Raw genomic sequence first — 21,776 nt, 5'->3', positions numbered from 1 at the left:
GAAAGAAAAAAAAAAATAAATAAAAAAATCTTAAGAGAATCGTTTTTTTTCCCTCGCCATTACTGTAAAAATATCGTGGTAATGTTTAAGATCGTAAGTCACAAGCGATTATACGTGAAACTCGACGAGAAAATACTCCCGGTATCAGGATGATCTCTGGAATTACGAGCGTCAAGCGTAAAGAAAGACTCTCTTGTTACCGGATTACCGAAACTAAATTAAAGATTACGGAATTTCCTGGTAAAAGAAATATGTCGTAAATGTTCTATTTTCCTGATTTGATATTTTTTTTTTTTTTTTTTGAAGGCAGGAGTGTTTTTGTTAATAACTTGTGTGTGTTTATTTATTCGTTTTTATATTAGTGTTTTTTTTCCTTTTTTTTATTGTTCTTATTCTTTTATGTTTGTTTTGAAGATGCTTCGTTATGAGTCGAGTTATTTCATGAGGATCAATCACTAAACCTCATTCATTGGTCTCCCAGCAGTACAGTAAGTTGTTTGTGACGACGAGAAGGACGACTCCACTCTTTACTCGTCGCCACGTCTCAGGGAGGAGGGTTTAGGGAGACGTGGCCACAACACAGTACTGACCAGGAGGAAAAATTCTGTCAGTGGTTCAGTCAGTCAGTCAGTTATCTGATATTTTCTTGTACTTAGGAGAGTTTATTCTGGTTCTTTGTCACCAATATCATCAACCTAGGCACCAATATCACCACCTATAGGCACCAATATCACCACCTATAGGCACCAATATCACCACCTATAGGCACCAATATCACCACCTATAGGCACCAATATCACCACCTGCAAACTTAAACCATCACCACCTATAGGCACCAACTATCTCACCACCTATGAGCACCAATATCACCGCCTATAGGCACCAATATCACCACCTATAGGCACCAATATCACCACCTATGAGCTTTCCAATGTCACCACCTGGGCTCAATATCTGCCTACTCAGGCACCAATATCACCGCCTATAGGCACCAATATCACCGCCTATAAGGCGCAATATCACCACTTATAGGCACCAATATCACCACTTATAGGCACCAATATCACCACCTATAGGCACCAATATCACCACCTATGAGCACCAATATCATCATATAGGCACCAATATCACCACCTATAGGCGCAATATGCCACCTATAGGCACCAATATCACCACCTATAGGCACCAATATCACCACTTATAAGGCACCAATATATCACCACCTGTAGGCTCAATATCACACCTATATGGAAAACAATATCACCACCTATAGGCATCAATATCACCACCTATAGGCACCAATATCACCATATAGGCACCAATATCACCACTTATGAGCACCAATATCACCACCTATGAACCAATATATCACCACCTATAGGCATCAATATCACCACCTATAGGCACCAATATCACCACTTATAGGCATAATATCACCACTTATTGGCACCAATATCACCACCTACAGGCACCAATATCATCACTTATAGGCACAATATCACCGCCTATAGGCTCAATATCACCACCTATAGGCACCAATATCCTCCTTATAGGCATAATATCACCACTTATAAAACAATATCACCACCTGCATAAACAATATCACCACCTATAGGCACCAATATCACCACCTATAGGCACCAATATCACACCTATAGGCACCAATATCACCACCTATAGGCATCAATATCACCACCTATAGGCACCAATATCACCACCTATAGGCACCAATATCACCACCTATAGGCACCAATATCACCACCTATAGGCACCAATATCACCACCTATAGGCACCAATATCACCACCTATAGGCACCAATATCACCACCAATAGGCATCAATATCACCACCCTATACACCAAGTCATAGGGACGATAAATAGGGAATAAATCAGAATATAAAAGTGAATAAACTTTAATAGTGAAAGATCCGACGAATTTACATAGACGTTTGTTTACATATTACACAAAACAATGGACAGGGATTATAGCTGAGTCACCCCTGTACATCCCCTCCCTCCCCTCCCCTTACCTAACACCCCTCCCCCTACCTCCCCCCCCTCTCCTTACCTCACATGCATTCCCCCTACATAAAGATACATATTGTAAGTAAATATTCCCTATGTTATTTTGTAAGTACTGTAAATATACCCTAACTTACATTATAACTTACATATACTTAATTCTTATCTATTCTTAAGTATATCATCATAGACGATAAAATTACTTAATACCACTATGAGTTAATGATGCCGTGTTTATTTACTACTTGGTGCATTGTGGGAAATTTAATTGTTTTAAAAATGTCCGACGTTCTGACTAATGCTCACACACATAAATTGACGCAGGAGAAAGACAGACAGACACAGAAAAGCCAACATACAGCAGTTACCTCCGACCAGATGTGCCATGAAAATTCTCAAGTATCGAATTTACATTTTAGACTCGGCGTGTGATAGATCTTACCGAGTTTTAGTATCTCAGTAAACATAGATGGCGCAGCGAGTACCCGACGATCTCCCAGAAGGCATCAGTGTAAACATGACAAGTGAGGGATTGATTCCGTATTGGGTACAGCTTAATGTAGACAAATTATGTTATTGTTTTTACTTAATTTCCATTGTTTCTGTTGCCCTGTGTTGTGTAATATTGTAAATGATGAATTAAGTTGACATTGTAGAAAGGGGAAATTATGTAATTATTTGTCGTGTGGTAAAAAGTAGATTATTTATTGTATCTCCATGTAGGCCAAATAGATTAATTTTTAATCATGATGTAGCGGAGATTAGGTACTATATTTAATTTTGTTACGTAATAGTACACGATAAAGTGAGATTATTGAGGTAAAACGTATAATTACTTGAGGATGATAACAGTTTATAAGCGACCAATAAACATATGACGTCACTCAGAAACTCGTCATCTGTTCGTCACTTATTCTTACCACTCTCAGTTCCTTGTTTATCCCCTTATCGCCATACCCTATTCGCCAATAATTTCCTTGACTCTGCAAACCTTTTCTTGTTGTGTATATCCGTTCTCTCGTTTCTCTTCCGCTCTTATTCCGTTCTCCTGCGTTCTTCCTCTCCTCTTCCAGTTTTCTCTCTTTCTGGTTCTTCATTCGTATGTTTTTGTCCGCTTTGGCTACCCACACCGTGTCTTCCTCTTTATATATCCACTCTTCTTCTCTCACTCGTTTCTCTTCCTCTTTCTGTCTCCATTTCGCTATACGGATTTTCCTCTCTCGTTCATCTTCTCTTCTCCTTCGTTCTCCATCCCAGAATCTAATCCCTCGTTTCACATAACCAAAGTCCTCATCCTCTTCGTCATCTTCTCTCCTTCTTATTATTCCTCTTCTTCTTTCTTCTTCTTCCTCCTCCTCTTCCTCCTCTTCTTCCTGGATGCTTCCTGACACCCATGAGTACGAGGAGTCTCTTGTGTCGACGCTAGAGGCTGAAGCTTTCTTGAGAGACATCGACGAAGGAGTCTGAGTAGTAACGCTTAACATCTTATCTCTAGCGTTCATCTCCTTAAAGTCATCGCTACGTAAATCTCCAAGACTTCTGGTGATCTTTCTCTCCCGAGGCGTCATCTCCATAAAACCATCGCTGGATAAATTTCCCAGATTAACGATGAATTTCTTATCTCTGCGGTTAATTTCTGTGAAATCATCGCTGTGGAAATCGTCGAAGTTCTTTACACTTGCCTCCGTCAGCCAGTTATTCCTGAAGGTGTTGTTACTTGAGGCTTTGAGGGTGTTGAGTCTCTCCTCCTTCTTCCTCACTACTCGTCCCTCAACACCACCTTGTTTACCTTTCTTCTCCTTCGTCATTCTGGCTATGTTGTCTTGTCTGAACCGCCACGAGGACGTGTTAGGGTCTCTTCTGAAGCCGCTGTCCTCGTTCCTGTCCTCGTTGTATGTCTCTTTGTTGTCTCTCTTTCCTAGTGTTCTCAGTTCGTCTCCTGTTCTATAACCACCACGACCGGTATGACGATGCCTGTCAGTGCCACCACCACGTCCACTACTTTCATCTTTGTAACTACCACCAACACCAGTTTTTCGCCTGCCAACACTTAATTCTTCACTGATGTGACAATTGTCCCTGCCACCACCACGCCCACTACCACCACGCCCACTACCCCTACGCCCACCACGTCCAGGAGTCCGCCAATTGGACGCCCCGACGTGGTCCAGGGAGGCGTATGGAGTCCACTCATCCAAGATCTTCTCCATACGGGTCAGTTCTTCCACGTCGCCCAAACTCCGCCTACCAGGACGACGGGACTGACCACGCCCACGTGCATTCTCACTCCTGCTGAAGCTGAAGCCATCTTGGATTTGCGAGGGGACTTCTGGGGCACAGCGTTCCTTGGTCTTCTGGACTTGCTGGCGAGGCTTGGACGAGGAGTTGGTCTTGGACTTGCTGCCCTGGTGGTTGAGGTTGGTGTTGTGGGTGAGAGTGGGCGTGGTGGCGTGTCGCTAGTCCTGTAGGGATTTGATGGCGCGGCAGAGAGAAGCAGCAGCCACTAAACCAGCCACCTCCAGCACGCCTACACCCACACCCACGCCCGTAATGATGCCGCTTTGAGCCTGCACCCAGCCCATCACACGACCCACGCAGCCCTGGACACACACACACACGGGGAGAGAGAAAAACACGTAGTTAGTATAGTAGTTATGATGAGTAATGGGATTTTCTTAGACTATTAATACCAGAAGATTAAACGTAAAACGGAAAAGATTCAAATCAGGTGAGGTAGTCTGAAGTAATAACAGCTTAGGGAGAGTAAATTGAAACGATGGATTAGAAAAAAAAGAGAAGCTCATCTCTATACAGGTTAACTACAGCCCTCTAATACCGACAGGTCCTCAACATACAGTCATGTCTTTCACTGTATGTTCAACTTTATAAATGAGACAGTAATGTGTGTTGCTTCGGTGTCATTTAAACTATTTTATCGTGACGGAGAGAAAATTTTCAGGAATAAAACGTAACGAAATGACAACCTGATCATGAAGTAAAAACTGAAAAAAAGGCAGAATTATCCACGGTAAATGTGTGACCTCATCCATGTGTATCTTGACGAGAACAACGACCAAGATGTAACCAAGATACAAAACGACTTCCCCATTAGTCTTCACGCTCAACAAAAACCGTCAACTTTATGCTTAATTATTTCCAATGTCCGACTAACACGCTACCAGGAGTAAACCCCCACGGTGGTCCAGCACGCTATACTACCTTCTGCTGGGGTCGTAAATTTACAGGTTAGGTATATCTGTTTCTGCTACGTTGTGTGTTTTAGTGTGGAGGGAGAGGCCCATTGTGGTGGTATTATCTCACAAAATCTCTGAAATATGGTGCTGAAAATAATTCCCTCCAGTTATAATCAGTTGTTCGTGTCCTCCTTAGCCTCTGACATGTAACCATAAGAGTGTTATATAATCGTTATATAATCGTCGCTATAGGATGATAATCGTCGTAAAAATCCGTAAAAATTTAGATTCTCAAATACGTAATTAATCTGATAAATGAGTCAAATATATTCTTAAGTCTTTACCTTAGGATAAATTTTACTTGAATATAAACTTTTTTTATTGTTCATTAATTTAACTTCATTAACCTAAACATTTAAACGATATTAAATGTTCCTGTCTTCCCTTGGTCTGTTTCTGTTGACTTTTGTAAACATTGAAGAGACATAACAGAAATTCATCCTTGTGTGTGTGTGTGTGTGTGTGTGTGTGTGTGTGTGTGTGTGTGTGTGTGTGTGTGTGTGTGTGTGACTCGGGAGGTGAGGGGGAGGAGAGGTCTTCCCTACTAATCCCAGAATGTAATTGGTGATGAAAAAAAAATTGCCAGGCTTGTGTAAATGGCAGTCCCAGCTGTTATAAACTATGTGAAGCAGTTTAGTTATTCGTTAAAAAAACATGGTGGTGAGGAGATGTATGTTGCACCTTGTATCTGCAGTGAATGTTGCTTCCTGTGTTGTTGCAGATGTTGTTGTTGCTGTTGTTGGACATATTATGGTTGTTCAGTCTCCTGCCTAACATTATTTAACCTCTCTCTCTCTCTCTCTCTCTCTCTCTCTCTCTCTCTCTCTCTCTCTCTCTCTCTCTCTCTCTCTCTCTCTCTCTCTCTCTCTCTCTCTCTCTCTCTCTCTCTCTCTCTCTCTCTCTCTCTCTCTCTCTCTCTCTCTCTCTCTCTCCTCTCTCTCTCAAGTTCTTGCCTTTATCTGCTTTACTTTTCTTCTTAATTATCTTATTCGGCTTCTTGACCTCACCTGACCTGTGTCCATAAGGGGATTTATCTGTGCTTATTAGTTACCTTAATGACGCTGAGTTGTCTTGAGTCTTGAATGGGACGACCCCTTACTGGTGGTCTCTTAACGGGACGACCCCTTACCTGATCTCTTAATGGGACGACCCCTTACCTGGTCTCTTAACGGGACGACCCCTTACCTGGTCTCTTAATGGGACGACCACCTTACCTGGTCTCTTAACGGGACGACCCCTACCTGGTGTTTAATGGATGACCCCCCCTACCTGTAACTACAAATGGGTGTGTACTTGTACCTGTGTTTGTACCTGTACCTGTGTTTGTACCTGTACCTGTGTTTGTACCTGTGTTTGCACCTGTACCTGTGTTTGTACCTGTACCTGTGTTTGTACTTGTACCTGTGTTTGTACCTGTACCTGTGTTTGTACCTGTACCTGTGTTTGTACCTGTACCTGTGTTTGTACCTGTACCTGTGTTTGTACCTGTACCTGTGTTTGTACCTGTACCTGTGTTTGTACCTGTGTTTGCATCTGTACCTGTGTTTGTACCTGTACCTGTGTTTGTACCTGTACCTGTGTTTGTACCTGTATCTGTGTTTGTACCTGTACCTGTGTTTGTACCTGTATCTGTGTTTGTACCTGTACCATCAATTACTTTCATTCCTGGACGAATTAACAGTAAACACAATAACCATCCCAAAAGTCGACTCACATATCGGAAATTACGAATAACAGTGACTTAGGAAAACACGTATTAACAATCTTTGAAAATATTAGGATGTAGCTTTGGTGTTTTAGCTGAGTTAGTTCATTAGCTCCATGTATCGTTAGCTGCTACGTATGTGCTGAGTAAACTACCAACACTGTGCAGTTAGCTGGATATAATTTGTTGTTGCTGAGAGAATTGTTGTTGTTACTACTGCTGTATTGTATTTCATTACAGCGAGAGTCTATGTAGGTGTTACTTATGAGTCTACGATAATTTGTTTCTTATGAGTCTACGATATTTTGGTAGTCAAGAGTGTTTGATGTTTTCTTAGTGTGTGTGTGTGTGTGTGTGTGTGTGTGAGTGTGTGGGTGAGAGAGGTACACACAGGACACCTCACACGGTCTTCCACGCACTTAATCAGGTGATGTAGTATTATCGCCAACATACCTTTACACCTTGACATTTATTAAGACAATTAGTGAATTTTATACCAACTTTATCAACTCTCTCCACCCACCCTTTGTTCCTCTCTGCCTTTATTATCTATTTTTATTATACTTTTCTTGTTCTACATATTTTATTGGCCATTTCTCTCGCTTTTTAATTATGTCGTTTCATAGTGGTAAAGTTACTTGTTAATTTGTGGGGTTTAGTTCACAGTCTCTCTCTCTCTCTCTCTCTCTCTCTCTCTCTCTCTCTCTCTCTCTCTCTCTCTCTCCTTTTCCTTTCTTTTTCGTGACGGACAGACGGACAGACGCAGAGACGGACATTTTCTGAAGCAGACGGGCGTACAGACGGACGAACGCAGACACGTGAAAAAATACCATCCATTCATCATCATCGTCTTTCACTCTCACCTCACCCCCCCCCTTGCCTCACATCCATCACCTAACACCCCCTACTTCACCTTACGCCCCTCACCTCACCTCACCTCCTCCACCTCACCTCCACCTCACCTCCACCTCCACTGCTTCATCCCTCCTGACAAATTATGGACACGCATGGATGAACAGACAGGCAACAGTGATAGTAAAGATAGCAGAGAGTTAATGAAGGAACCGAGATATCCGAGGTACAGCAAGAGAAAGAAAATGGGAAGTGTAAGATAGAGAGGAGAAGGTGGACTTATTCCCAAATGACGTGGAGGGAAAAGCCCTGCGTGTGTGTGTGTGTGTGTGTGTGTGTGTGTGCATTGTGTGCGCGTGTGTGTGTGTGTGTGTGTGTGTGCGCGTGTGTGTGTGTGTGTGCGTGTGTGTGGGTGTGTGTGTGTGGTCTTAATGCACACTGTGCTTGTGGAGGAGGCCTCATGTGCTTGTGGAGGGTCTCATGTGCCCCAGAGGCCTCATGTGCTTGTGGGGGGCCTCATGTGTGCTTGTGGAGGGCCTCATGTGTGTGTGAAGGGGCCTCATATTGCTTCATGGAGGCTCATGTGCTTGTGAAGGGCCTCATGTGCTTGTGGAGGGCCTCATGTGCTTGTGAAGGGCCTCATGTGCTTGTGGAGGGCCGCCGTGCGTGGGTAAGAAGGACTTGAGGTGAAATTAGAGACGGTGTCGTGCGTGTGTAGGCCAGCTGTGATGGAGGGGAGCTTAGCGTGAGAGAGAGAGAGAGAGAGAGAGAGAGAGAGAGAGAGAGAGAGAGAGACATACACAAATATTAAGTACTGCACTGTATATCAAGCAACACACACACACACACACACACACACACACACACACACACACACACACACACACCTAGCAAACTAATTCTTAATATTTTTCACACGTAAAAACATAAATATTTTTCACTATAGAACCAAAAAAAATCCTTTGATATCAGAGTAATTTTTATTGATCTATTCAGCTGGAAATTAAAGGTAAAATAGAGAAACTTTTTTAATTAATTGTTCATAAGTTAAAAATAATTATGATCAGTATTTTGATATATATTACCTTCCCGGGGTACCTCCAGGTCACCCAGCTGTCCATGGGTACCTAATGTTACAAGTTAGGTTAGGTTAGGTTAGGTTAGGTTAGGTTAGGTTAGGTTGGGTTAGGTTGGGTTACGTGTGGAGCCAGCCATAGTGTCGCCTCGTGTGGAGTGGTTTAGCCTTTTATGTGTTGCATTTTTAAAGGGTCTCTGGTTACGATGGTGGTTGTAATTGTGGTGGTGGGGTGGTGGTTGTAGTGGTCGTGGTAGTGGTGGTTGCAGTGATTATGGTTTTTGTAGTTGTGAAGAAGGTTGTAATTGTGGTGATAATGGTGGTAGAAGTGATGATGATAGTTTTAGTGGTCGTGATGGTTGTGGTTGTAGTGATTATGGTTGTAGTTTTGTTTATGATTATGTAGTGGTCGTGATGGTGGTTGGTGTAGTAGTCATGATGGTCGTAGTTACAGTGGTTGTGATGGTGGTAGTTGTGGTTGTAGACGTCTGTATTAAGAGTAACAGTTCACTTTTGACTCTTGAATCAATAAGTCAGGCAGTCAGAACACCTGCCTTAATTATTAACAGGTGTGCATGACTAAAGGTGTCTCAGTCGAATGTCCTTCAGTCGATCACAGCTCAGTCGACTTTAATGTCTATTGTTCCTCAGTTGAGTGTGTGTCAGGCTGTTTCTTGGTCGAGTGTGTCTCAGAGTGTCTCAGTCGAGTATATCTCAGAGTGTTTCTTAGTCGAGCTTGTCTCAGTCGAGTGTGTCTCAGTTGGGTATTAGTCGAATGTCAAACATGTACCACCAATAAGACTTTATAAGCAACTACAGCAACCTAACCTAACCTAACCTAACCTAACCTAACCTAACCTAACCTAACCTAACCTAACCTAACCTAACCTAACCAACCACGCTTGATTTCCACGTTGATCCGCATTATTCTATATTTTTTGCATCGCGGTAAAAGACTTGGCCGTCACGTTTCAAATTCATAACATCTGTGAATCATTTTTAAGTGTTTATTTATTCATAGATTTTCAGGTGATTCTTACCTCTAATTACACAGGTATTTGCCAGGTAATCGTCAGGTATCAGGTGTGTGTTGTGTTGTGTTGTGTTGTGTTGTTTACGGTCACCGCAACACATATCACTTCCCTTTAATAGTGTTTCTGTGGTAATAGCAACACCTGAATTCTCAAAGGCTCTTACGGTAAATTTCCCTCGTTACTGAAATTGTAAGGATGGTATGTGTGGTCAGTAATGGCGGCCAAACTACACCGAGACTCTACACTCACGAATTTTCCAGTTGAGGGCAGAAAGAGACACAAACAGACAGACAGACAAACAGACAGACAGACACACACAACCAACACACAGACACACACACACAACCAACACACAGGATAATACAGAACAGACACACACACACACAACAAAACACACAGACAAACATACAGACAGACACACACAACCAACACACAGACACACAGAATAGACACACACACACAAATAAACACAATAGACAAACACACAGACAGACACACACAACCAACACACAGAGACACATTGTACAGAGACAGACAGACACACACAACCAACACACAGACACACAGAACAGACTTACAGACAGACACACAGACAGCTTTATCATTGTCTGCGGAGGATAATTACAAAAAAAAGATTCCATCAAATATAAGAAGGTGAAGATTAAATGACCCAGCTGGCACCATGGCGGCACTGGGGAGAAAAATGACCCTTAGGAAACACCCAAGTTCTGGAGGCACAGCTGAGAGTAAGTGGCACTCCTAGGTGACACTATCTGGCTCCTGCCGCGCCCTCCACGACACATGGTGGCACTTGTGGCACTTGATCTCCCCACCCTGGACGATGCTGAAGAAGGATTGGATGTGGAGAGAGAGATTGAAGGAAGAGGAGGGAGTGAGGAGGGGAGAAGGAGAGAGATTGAAGGAGGAGGAGGGAGTGAGGAGGGGAGAAGGAGAGAGATTGAAGGAGGAGGAGGAGATGGAGGTAGTAAAAGAAGAGAAGAGGTAGAGATTGAGAGAGACAGAAACGAGATCAAACAAGAGAAGTGAGAAAATGAGACATAAACAATAAATTTAGAGCAAAACACAACGAGAGAGAGAGAGAGAGAGAGAGAGAGAGAGAGAGAGAGAGAGACCAATATCCCTTCCCTAGACCACCACCATATGCCCTGCCGTACCTCCAACACCTGGCAGTAATGAGTCTCACCACGACACCACCATCAGGAGGTCATCGGACTCGTCAGGTGTTGTCATAGTAACGGGGAGGCGGCATCCTTCTTAATTACTAATTAGAGTATAATACCTGTACAAACACTGGCCCCAGGTGCTCTGTCTCCTCCACCTGATGGGCTTATATAATGCATGTGTGTGTGTGTGTGTGTGTGTGTGTGTGTGTGTGTGTGTGTGTGTGTGTGTGTGACAATTTTTGGTAAGTCCTGAATTTTTTGCTTTCCCACAGCCCACAAAATTCTTCCTTAAATTAACAGATACTAAACAATTCTATTTTCTTCTATAACACACAACATAACACACAATATAACATACAATATAACACACACAATATAACACACTCCACTAACACACAATTATTTGATTTACCTTTTTATTGAAGAAGTTATAGAGAAAAATAAAAGACTCTCGCTTCACCATACCTCTCTAGTTTAAGCCAACTCATACACACCCTCACCCTGGCTACGTGCGTCAGGTTCACCCCAAGTGACACAATCCCTCTCTTTCATCACAATTTTCGGCTATCTTCAACACCTAATCGTAGTGTCATGTGGTGTCATACGTGTTAATACTTAGTTGTGGTGTTATGTGGTGTCATACGTGTTAATACTTAGTTGTGGTGTCATGGGGTGTGTGTCATGCGTGTCAATACCTGGTTGTGGTGTCATGGGGTGTGTGTCATGCGTGTCAATACCTAGTTGTGGTGTCATGGGGTGTGTGTCATGCGTGTCAATACCTAGTTGTGGTGTCATGGGGTGTGTGTCATACGTGTCAATACCTAGTTGTGGTGTCATGGGGTGTGTGTCATGCGTGTCAATACCTAGTTGTGGTGTCATAGGGTGTGTGTCATGCGTGTCAATACTGTTGGTGTCATGGGGTGTCATGCGTGTTAATACTTAGTTGTGGTGTCATGGGGTGTGTGTCATGCGTGTCAATACCTAGTTGTGGTGTCATGGGGTGTGTGTCATGCATGTCAATACCTAGTTGTGGTGTCATGGGGTGTGTGTCATGCGTGTCAATACCTCGTTCTGGTAGGAAAACGTACACTCATCCTAGAAGTGTCAATAAGGTAGAATTTATGGGGGATTAGTGTCCTGTATTCGACCTTACACCACACATAGTCATATTATCCATGTACACATAATCTTAATCTTGACCAAGGACGGACAGGTGTTGTGTGTGTGTGTGTGTGTCAGTTCGCAGGTCAGTCTTTGTTGCGTCGTAGTTGTGCACTTCCTGTGTGGGCGGGACTGGCGTGTGTGTGTGTGTGTGTGTGCGTGTGTGTGAGTGTGTGTGTGTGTGTGTGTGTATGTGTAAAATAATCGTATATCATTCGAATATAAATCGTACAGCCGTTCTTATTATTCCGAACATGGTGTTACCTGTACAATACCTGTAATGAGAGAGAGGACAGGTGTAACTACCTCTTACCTGCACCACAATACCAAGAGGGATATGCACACACGCACACACACACACACACGCACACACACACACACACACACACCTGCTGGTTCCTGGCTACTTGATGAGAGGCGGGCTTGGTACTCTGGCATAGGGTCATGTTGATGGGTCGTGGGTTGATGTGGGCAGCGTGGGCGGGGTGTAGGGTGCAGCAGGTGAGAGGTACTTCCCTCCCAGGTCCGCCCATACTTTCAACGCGCCACAGAGACTCCGCCCAGTCGCTAGGGCCGCCCACACCACAACACTGCAGCTGTGAGAGATAGAGAGAGATAGAGAGAGAGAGAGAGAGAGAGAGAGAGGCGTGAGTGAGTGAGTGAGTGTGGGTAAAAGTGAGTGTGGATGACAAGCTAACAAATAAAATAAACCTGTAGATGAAATAGTAAGTAATCTTGCGCATCGTACTCAAGAGATTCAGATATCGTACTCAGTTAAATTATATTACTCAAGGGGTTAAGTCAACGTAATAAAAGGGTTAACACTACGAAATTACGAAGGAATGTTGTAGCAAGTCGTCAACATGAAAAATCACCTCAAACATCTACTTAGAGTCATTGTGAAGATGATGTATACCTTGACAAACACTCACTCATCCTTGAGGGTCTTGTCAGTTCACATACCAGCGACACACAACATTGCCTTAGATCAAATAATGTTCCAGCAATTTTACATTCAACCTACAGTAAATCTCGTATGTAATGGTAGACACATCACTAAAAAACATTCTCTTAAGGTTATAGCAAATCACCAGTGAAAATAACATACGTGTTTGTTGAGAAAGAATAACTGGATGTATCAAATATCCGAGAGGTGAAATGTAGTTCTCTAAAGCTGTTCCCAGAATATATTGCAGGTATGATTTACTTAATGAAAAATATTCTCTTTGCGGATATTGAAAATTTCCAGCGACCAATAAACGTCTGTATGTATATTTCTTTATATATATTACCCAGGATGAAATAGATTTGCCCCTGTAAACTTTTCTCCCTCGCTGGCCAAGGTGGAAGGCACGCGAGCCTCATTCCCTGGGCGCCCGACATTCATCTCTGGAAAGGATCAATTCTTCTTGAAGTTAAAAGGGGCGACTGGGCATTGTAACCTTCCCGAAAGTTGCATATTTTAAAGACGACATTGTGTAGGAATGAGGCTTGCTGCTTCCTTCAGGATAGCCTTTTCTTACTCCGACAAAAGGCTCTTGCAAGGGAGGGGGGGGAGGGTGGTTGTCGCAGTGTTGCATGGATTATGGGTAATGGCGAGGGGGAGAGTTGATGTTGTTGCAAAGAAGGTTTTTGGTCCAATTGCACGAATCCTAGACGAAGGATTTTTTGGGTCAATGTTGCACAGGTTTAGGTTAGGTCGTATGGTAATGGGTTTGTTGTTGCTGAGTTAAAAGTCACTCGCTATAGTTAAGATCTGCATGGGTTTCTCGTAATGGGTTATTGGCTCTGCTAATCTTAATTTTTTCTTGGATCATGGGTAGCTATGGGTTGTGGCTGAGTTCTGTAAAGGCGATTATACTGTACATTGGTTTGTTGCAGCGGGTGACATCCTCTCACACACACACACACACTCATCCTCACACATTTATCCTCTAACACACTTTCCCCCTCACACACTTTTCCCATCACACTCTTATCCTCACAAACTCACACTTATCTCCTCACACACGAATCCTCTTGCACTCATCGTCTCACACACACACACACTTACACCTACCTCCTTCACACTCACACACACACACTTACACCTACCTCCTTCACACACACTCACACACACACACTTATCCCTCGTGTTAGACTAACGTAAAGGAAGAACAGTGTCAATTAAGTCCATATTTACGATCGGTAATACACACGCATCGCCTTTAAAGAACACAATATTAACATTGATCCCACTTGAACCAGTCTTCACCTCAGGGCCACAACACAAGGACTGGGAAGATCAAGGAACATTGACCAGTTACAGAGTCCTAAATGTGTATCTAGCAAAGCCATTAACCCATTCGTCCATGTGATGGTTATTGTATTGCCAATTAAATGGATGGACATACAGACATCAGGCCTCACTTTTTTCATGTATTTTTTTAAGTACGTGTATAAGTATTGTAAGTAAGTAAAAGTATAGTGTATTTACTTTACTATATGGTTGTAATGATTGATTTTTATTTTAGCCATTTTTCTTATTGCCTATCGTGTGCTTTATTCATGTTATTATTCCCCTTATAGATTGAGGGTCTTGTACATCCATTGGTTTGTCCGTCAGTCAATATATTAATGGTGTCAGCACAATAACTACAGTTCTATAGTAAGGATCACAGCCAAACATCATAAATTGATTTCCCATACACTGCTTATGAACCCTATTGACTTTGAATCCAATTGAACAAAAATCTATGCCATAAAGAAAAGTCTCCTAACTTAAACCTTTTTCACATAACATTGAAGATGACCTTGAATCAGTTTAGGTTATCCTGGGTCAGAGTTCAAGGTCACTAGTTCAGTTGGTCAAGGCGCCTCCCTGATAGTCCCAAATGGATCAATGTAACTTGTGAATTACTGTATTATTGTGCTAATAATAATAATAATAATAATAATAATAATAATACCAGTAGCAGTAAAATTAACTAATAAAAATAATAATAATGAAAAGAAAAGAGAAGACAATTATAAAGAAAAAAAGAGAAGAAAAGTGTAAATACAACAAAAACAATAAAACAGACAAGGGATAATACCCAACAGGAGGTGCCAGACGTAGGACTCATTACTCACGGTGACGTATGTGTGATCTGTCGTGCGAAATGTATGAGACATAGCACTGTGTTCTCCAGAATGATTATGTATGATTAGTGGGGCTAATTCATACATTTGGAATATCGCAGACGAGAGTGTTAATGTTCTGCAGTACGATAACTTGTTTACTTGCAAGGAAAATGGCAGCGTTGATTATCGTACCCGGACGCCCAAGTTGTCGTTAAGATGTTTATCTCGTGTGTGTGTGTGTGTGTGTGTGTGTGTGTGTGTGTGTGTGTGTGTATTATGTTATCCAGATTAAAGGGTTGTGTTAACAGATGTAATGTGAGGATTATCTGGTTATTAATGACGTGGGGTTAAAGAGATAAAATTCCCCTTGTTTGTTATTGGTATTGTTTGTTTATCTAAATATTTATAAAGGTACATATTATTATTTGTATTAACTATATATGTGGAAATTACGTAATAATAATAATAATTTGAATAGCAAGAAAAACCACATCATATAATTACATTCACACAAACTACAAACCCCCCCCATCACATTTTTTCCTCAATTATATAAAACGTTTCAATACTCTTAGAGGGTGGAGAATATTTCTTAACAACGACACAAGATGGAAGATTTAATATAAAGAAGAAAAAAACAAAGACAGGAAAAAAGTAATTATTTATTTCCTTCATTCGTGTCCCAAGACTTTCACAATACCGTTTTCTGTTTGGGAGTTGGTCAGCTGGGTAGCCTCAGGGGTAACGCTTTTAATCTGTCCTTGGATTTACAAAAACACTTTCACTCTCAATTTCTCCCTTACTACGTGTGTTTGATACCTGGTAAATACCTTAATTAAACTGTAACACTAACCTGGGCGTCAATATGGCGTAAAAACTGCCCCGAGACTAGACTTTAGCTCAGGATTTATAGTGTAATTTGTCGTATACTGAGGCGAGCCATAGTTAACGTAAGGTCCTCTGAGTCTCTGGCTGCTGGCTTGGGAGCTCAAAAATGAATTACTCTGCTCCAGCCTCACACAATACGAGATCTGGCAATATTTCCTGGACAGAGAGGAGACAGGCATCGAGAGGGGAGAGAGGGGGAGAGAGAGAAAGAGAGAGACCAGAAGGGAGTGAGAGAGAGGGCGTGAGGAAGAGAGAGAGAAAGCAGAAGGGAGTGAGACAGAGATAGAGGGCGTGACGGAGAGAGGAAGAGCGATAGGAAAGAGAGAGAGAAAGAAGGAGAGAGACAAGGAGCAGCAGGGACCGAAAGGGGAGGGAGAGATAAAGAGAGAAAGAGGAAGCGAGACATACATACATACAGACGGACAGACAGACAGAGCTATGGGTACAAAAGCCTTATATTCTTTTGTGTGAGCTTATATCGAGCAGCAAGAGTACTATATAGTTTTTGTCGACTCATAAAACATATGGCATTCGGTGATAGCCTGGCGCTGAATGATAGCTTACCACCGTATGAAAGCTTGGCACGACACTAGCCTTACACTCGAAAGAACTCGGGTTCGATCCCATCTTGAAGATATATAGGGTCATGAAAAAGATCTGCCCAAATTCTATTATAAAACCATTTAAAATTTGGTCATTGTTTTTCCATTCATATTGACATTGTTATTTATCTCTTCACTGTGTGTGGTAATATTTTTACCGCCTTTAATATTACATCACTAGACGAGAGAGAGAGAGAGAGAAAGAGAGAGAGAGAGAGAGAGAGAGAGAGAGAGAGAGAGAGAGAGAGAGAGAGAGAATACAATAATGCCCCTTCCTACCCCTTTCTCTTCTTCTTCCGCCTCCCTCCCCTCTCCTTCCCCCTTCCCCCTCCCCTCTCCCCTTTTCCCCTTCCCCTCCTCCCACCCTTTTACCTGGTACTGGACGTAATCGATGGCCAAGGTAAAGGTTTCATGGCCAGGTGAGGCATAGTGAGTCCTGAGGCGAGCAGTGAGGGAGGCTGCCATGTTCTCCACCACTTTGATCTGATATAAGACTCCCATGATCCCCACCGTCACCTCTCCAGCAATCACCATCACCACCAACGTCACGTACTGAAAGAGAATTGGTTAGGTTAGGTTAGATTGGGGTTGGGTTTCCGTCATACCGTCACTTTATAGATCCATACTGCGTCACCAATCACCGTCACTTGCTGGAATAGAATGATTAAGATACCGTCACAGTATCATATTTTCACCTTCACCGTCACCTATGTCACCACCACTGTCACCACCACCATTATCACCACAACCATCACCACTACCAACGTCACAAGTCACGTACAAAAGGAACCCCCAAACCCCCCCTCTTCCTCCCTCCCTCTCCAGCAACACGTAACACCGTCACCTCATCAAAAAGCCTCACATGGTTACGGGGTTAGTAGCGCACAGGTGTCATGTTTGTGTAATAATACTTTTAATACGTGACGTCATTAAATAAACCAGGTGTGTGTGTTTATGTCGTAAGCTTGTGAATCTCGCCACCAGAGGGAGAGAGGAGATGGCGGGAAGTACTCCATCTTGTGTTTATAAATCTCAGGGTATATTTTATTTTAAGGAATTTAACCGTTAGAGGAAAATAGATAGAATGTTCACCTAAACATTTTAAGGGACATTTTTTAAGTGAATTTTACTTGTTGGAATAAACGGGATGAACGGTCTCCTAAAACATTCTAAACGATGTCGTAAGAATGATTTATTTCCTGATGCCATTTTACCCTCCCCTCTTGAACGTACACACACACAGTCACCAACACGTACTCTCACAGTCATTTACACGTACACACAGTCACATACACGTACACACACGTCACCTACACGTACACACACGTCACGTACACACACACAGACAGCATCAAAACTCTCTATAAACAAATATTTATCGTCAGGTCTTCTACTTATGCATAACACTATCATTCTCACATACATACATACATACATACATACATACATACATACATACATACATACATACATACATGAAATCTAATCAACTTTCACTAAACTAATTTACATTGTATCAGGTTTCTTAATACCAACACATCTTTTACCATGTGTTAATATTAGGTTAGGTTAGGTTAGGTTAGGGTAGGGTAGGGTAGGTTAGGTTAGGTTAGGGTAGGTTAGGTTAGGTTAGGTTAGGTTAGTTTAGGTTGTACACCATAGTAGAGTGGGTGAGTGGAAACAACATTCACTTCCTGTTATAAGAGTACACTAGTTCACACCCATGGCATCTCCCCCTCCTAGTCGACCCAGCTGTGGATGGGTACCTAATTTTATTGTTGGGGAAGTGAAAGCGGTCGAGTACAGTGCCTTGGTGGTTTGGTATTCAGTGTGCTGTATCCGCTACGCCCCTAAATGATTCCCAGGGTTATGACACACACACACACACACACACACACACACACACACAGTACCTAATACCATTCATCTTACCAATCCAAGTCCACACTGGTTTTCCTTGAAGGCCGCCCACACGCCCAGCACGGAGGTCAGGAGCACCACGCCCCCCGCGCCCACCAGTCCGTACGCCAGGTGGATGAGAGTGGGCATATGGGCGGGTGTGGGCGCCAGGGCTAGCATGACGTCACGCCCATCCCCCGCCACGCACCACACCCCCACCACCATCACCGTCACGCCCGTCACCTGTAACACCAAGGCCAATTAGTGTTTACATACCTGTGGTGATGCTAGTAATAGTAGTAGTAGTAGTAGTAGTAGTAGTAGTATAACACAGATAGGATAGCTTCTTATGTATTAGGATATTTAATATTAAGGTAAATAAATGGTGGCGAAGGTGTGGCTATTGGGGGAGGCTGGAGGCCACGTTAAAAAAAAAAAGTAGTAGTAGTAGTAGTAGTAGTAGTAGTAGTAGTAGTAGTAGATTGACAATGTGGCAGACTGGGGCCCTAGATGATCTCCTATGTGAAGCAAGAACACTGCAGGAGAGACTAAAATTTACGGGTGACGGAAAGCAAAACACCGATGACGTGGCAAGAAAATTTGGAAACAAAATGCGTGTGGGAAAAGTGTCTCTCGCGGTAAGATCTCTCACACATGAATCCTCCGGTGGAGTGATGCCAATAAACAGAGCGACATTAAAACTATTGAAAGAGAAACATCCCCCTGCAAGCGAAGATGAAGGCATCAGGCTCCAGGGTGCCTATATCCCACCAAACGCTGTCCTGTTCGAGAAAATAACAGGAGAGATGGTGTGGAAAAAGGCACTGAAGACTCGAGGCGGAGCCGGCCCTTCAGGTCTGGATGCAAACGGTTGGAGAGTCATCCTCAGCACAAACAAGTTTGGCCCTGTAGCAAGCGATCTCTGCACTGCCATTGCCACCCTTGCAAGAAAGCTTGCATCCTCTTGCTGCCATCACCTCCAGGCTCTGACGGCCTGCCGCCTTATTCCTCTGGAAAAGAAACCAGGATGTAGACCTATAGGGGTGGGGGAAGTGCTGAGGCGGATCATCGGAAAGTGTATAATGGAGGTGGTAAAGGATGATGTCAGGGCAGCAGCAGGGAACCTACAAGTGTGTGCTGGCCACCAGGCTGGTGGGGAGGCGGCCATTCACGCCATGAGATTGATATTTGAGCAGCGTGATTGTGAGGCCGTTCTCCTGGTGGATGCTTCAAACGCATTCAACATACTTAACCGCAAGGCGGCACTGCACAACATCAAGATCAAGTGTCCTAGCTTTGCGATGTATGTTGAAAATTCGTATAGGAATCCTTCAGACCTCTACGTAGTAAACAACAAGGCTCTACGAGGTGATACCATCCTACAGTCGACCGAGGGAACAACACAGGGGGACCCCGTTGCAATGGCAATGTATGCAATAGGCCTATCAGTGCTCCAACAAGAAATAAAGTATGAAACAACTGGGGTCAAACAAGTGGCATATGCTGATGACCTCACAGGAGCAGGAAAAGTGGAGGACATCAAAAAGTGGTGGGACCTGGTAACATCGCGAGGTCCACAAATAGGGTACCACCCAAACGCCAGCAAATCCTTCCTCATCGTGAAGCCAGATCATTATGATCGGGCTGTGGAGGTTTTCGGCGAAAGTGAGGTCAAAATAACTAAGGACGGCCAAAGACATCTAGGCGCAGTAATTGGCACTACGGACTTCAAGACCCAGTACGTAGGGGGAAAGGTGAATGAGTGGGTTAGCGAAATCCATGCTCTATCGGAGATTGCTAACACAGAGCCACATGCGGCCTTTGCAGCATTCACACATGGAGTCAAGCATCGTTGGAACTACCTGATGCGTACCATCCCTGAGATCCGACCCCTCCTCCACCCTTTGGAAGAAGCAATCGGTGTCAAGTTCATTCCCAAACTAGTGAAACACCACGACTTAACCCTAGTAGAAAGAACACTTCTTGCACTTCCACCAAGATTGGGAGGGATGGGACTAACTAATCCAGAGGAGATCGCTGACTCTGAACATCAAAATTCATTTAAGCTCACGGCAGCCCTCACTGACCACATAATAGCCCAGAATGCAACAGGGGAAGTGGACACCAGCGAAGTTAATAAGATCCGTAGATCCATTACAACAGATCGGCAGCACTGCCAAAATGACATGTTGCAGCAACTATTGCTGCAGGTTCCAGAAAATCTGACAAAAAAAGTAGCTATAGCGCAGGAGGTGGGCGCCTCGAACTGGTTAACTACGTTACCGATAAGGGCAAATGGTTTCAGCCTTAACAAACAAGAATTTACAGATGCCATTGCTCTAAGGTACGGCTGGCCAGTAGATGGTTTGCCCTCCCAATGCGTGTGTGGCTATTCCTATGATGGCGATCACGCCATGGTTTGCAAGAAGGGGGGCTTCATATGCATGAGGCATGACGAGGTAAGGGATCTCACAGCAAATATGTTGAAGGAAATCTGCCGGGACGTCATGGTAGAACTGACACTCCTTCCACTGGATGGCGAGATCCTCCAACACAGGACCTCAAACACATCTAACGAAGCCCGTGTGGACGTCAGTGCTCGAGGATTCTGGACGCGGGGACAGCGAGCTTTCTTCGACATCAGGATTTTTGATCCCATGGCCGTTTGTCACCGTAACCTAGCTCTCGATGCTGCGCATAGGAGGAACGAGAACGACAAGAGAAGGGCATATGGGGAGAGAATTCAAAATGTTGATCAAGGCAGCTTCACTCCTCTAGTGTTCACAACCTCTGGTGGGATGGGCCCAAGTGCAAGAGGTTTCTACGCCAGACTCGCGGAGCTGATCTCCGAACAGAAGCAGCAGCCCAGAAGTTATGTCACAGCCTGGATGAGATGTCGACTGTCCTTTTCTCTCCTTCGGTCGGCTTTGCTCTGCCTCAGGGGAACGAGAGCTTCTGCCCCTACTCCGACAACTGCTGCAGATATCGACTATGAGG

The 21,776-nt window shown here is 43.5% G+C and overlaps 2 protein-coding genes across 2 annotated transcripts; both read right to left on the bottom strand.

The window, feature by feature from the left end:
• Positions 1-2,073: 2,073 nt before the first annotated feature.
• Positions 2,074-19,016, bottom strand: LOC121866094 (trichohyalin-like). Its single transcript, XM_042365691.1, has 4 exons — positions 18,813-19,016; positions 17,253-17,432; positions 12,678-12,884; positions 2,074-4,623 (listed from the first exon to the last, which is right to left on the bottom strand). The coding sequence occupies exon 4, from the start codon at positions 4,231-4,233 to the stop codon at positions 2,908-2,910; it is 1,326 nt and encodes a 441-aa protein (XP_042221625.1). The 5' UTR covers positions 4,234-4,623; positions 12,678-12,884; positions 17,253-17,432; positions 18,813-19,016; the 3' UTR covers positions 2,074-2,907.
• Positions 16,062-19,022, bottom strand: LOC121866120 (CD82 antigen-like; the record flags this gene model as incomplete). Its single annotated transcript, XM_042365716.1, has 3 exons — positions 16,062-16,145; positions 17,253-17,432; positions 18,813-19,022. Coding segments are annotated over 3 exons (474 nt in total), but the record flags the coding sequence as incomplete, so codon positions are not given.
• Positions 19,023-21,776: the final 2,754 nt, after the last annotated feature.

This window comes from Homarus americanus, unplaced genomic scaffold (genome assembly GCF_018991925.1).
Source record: "Homarus americanus isolate GMGI-L3 unplaced genomic scaffold, GMGI_Hamer_2.0 scaffold9514, whole genome shotgun sequence".
In the NCBI taxonomy this organism is placed as follows: Eukaryota; Metazoa; Arthropoda; class Malacostraca; order Decapoda; family Nephropidae; genus Homarus; species Homarus americanus.
Note: the sequence above shows the minus strand (reverse complement) of the source record. Positions and strands in the feature narration are given on the sequence as shown.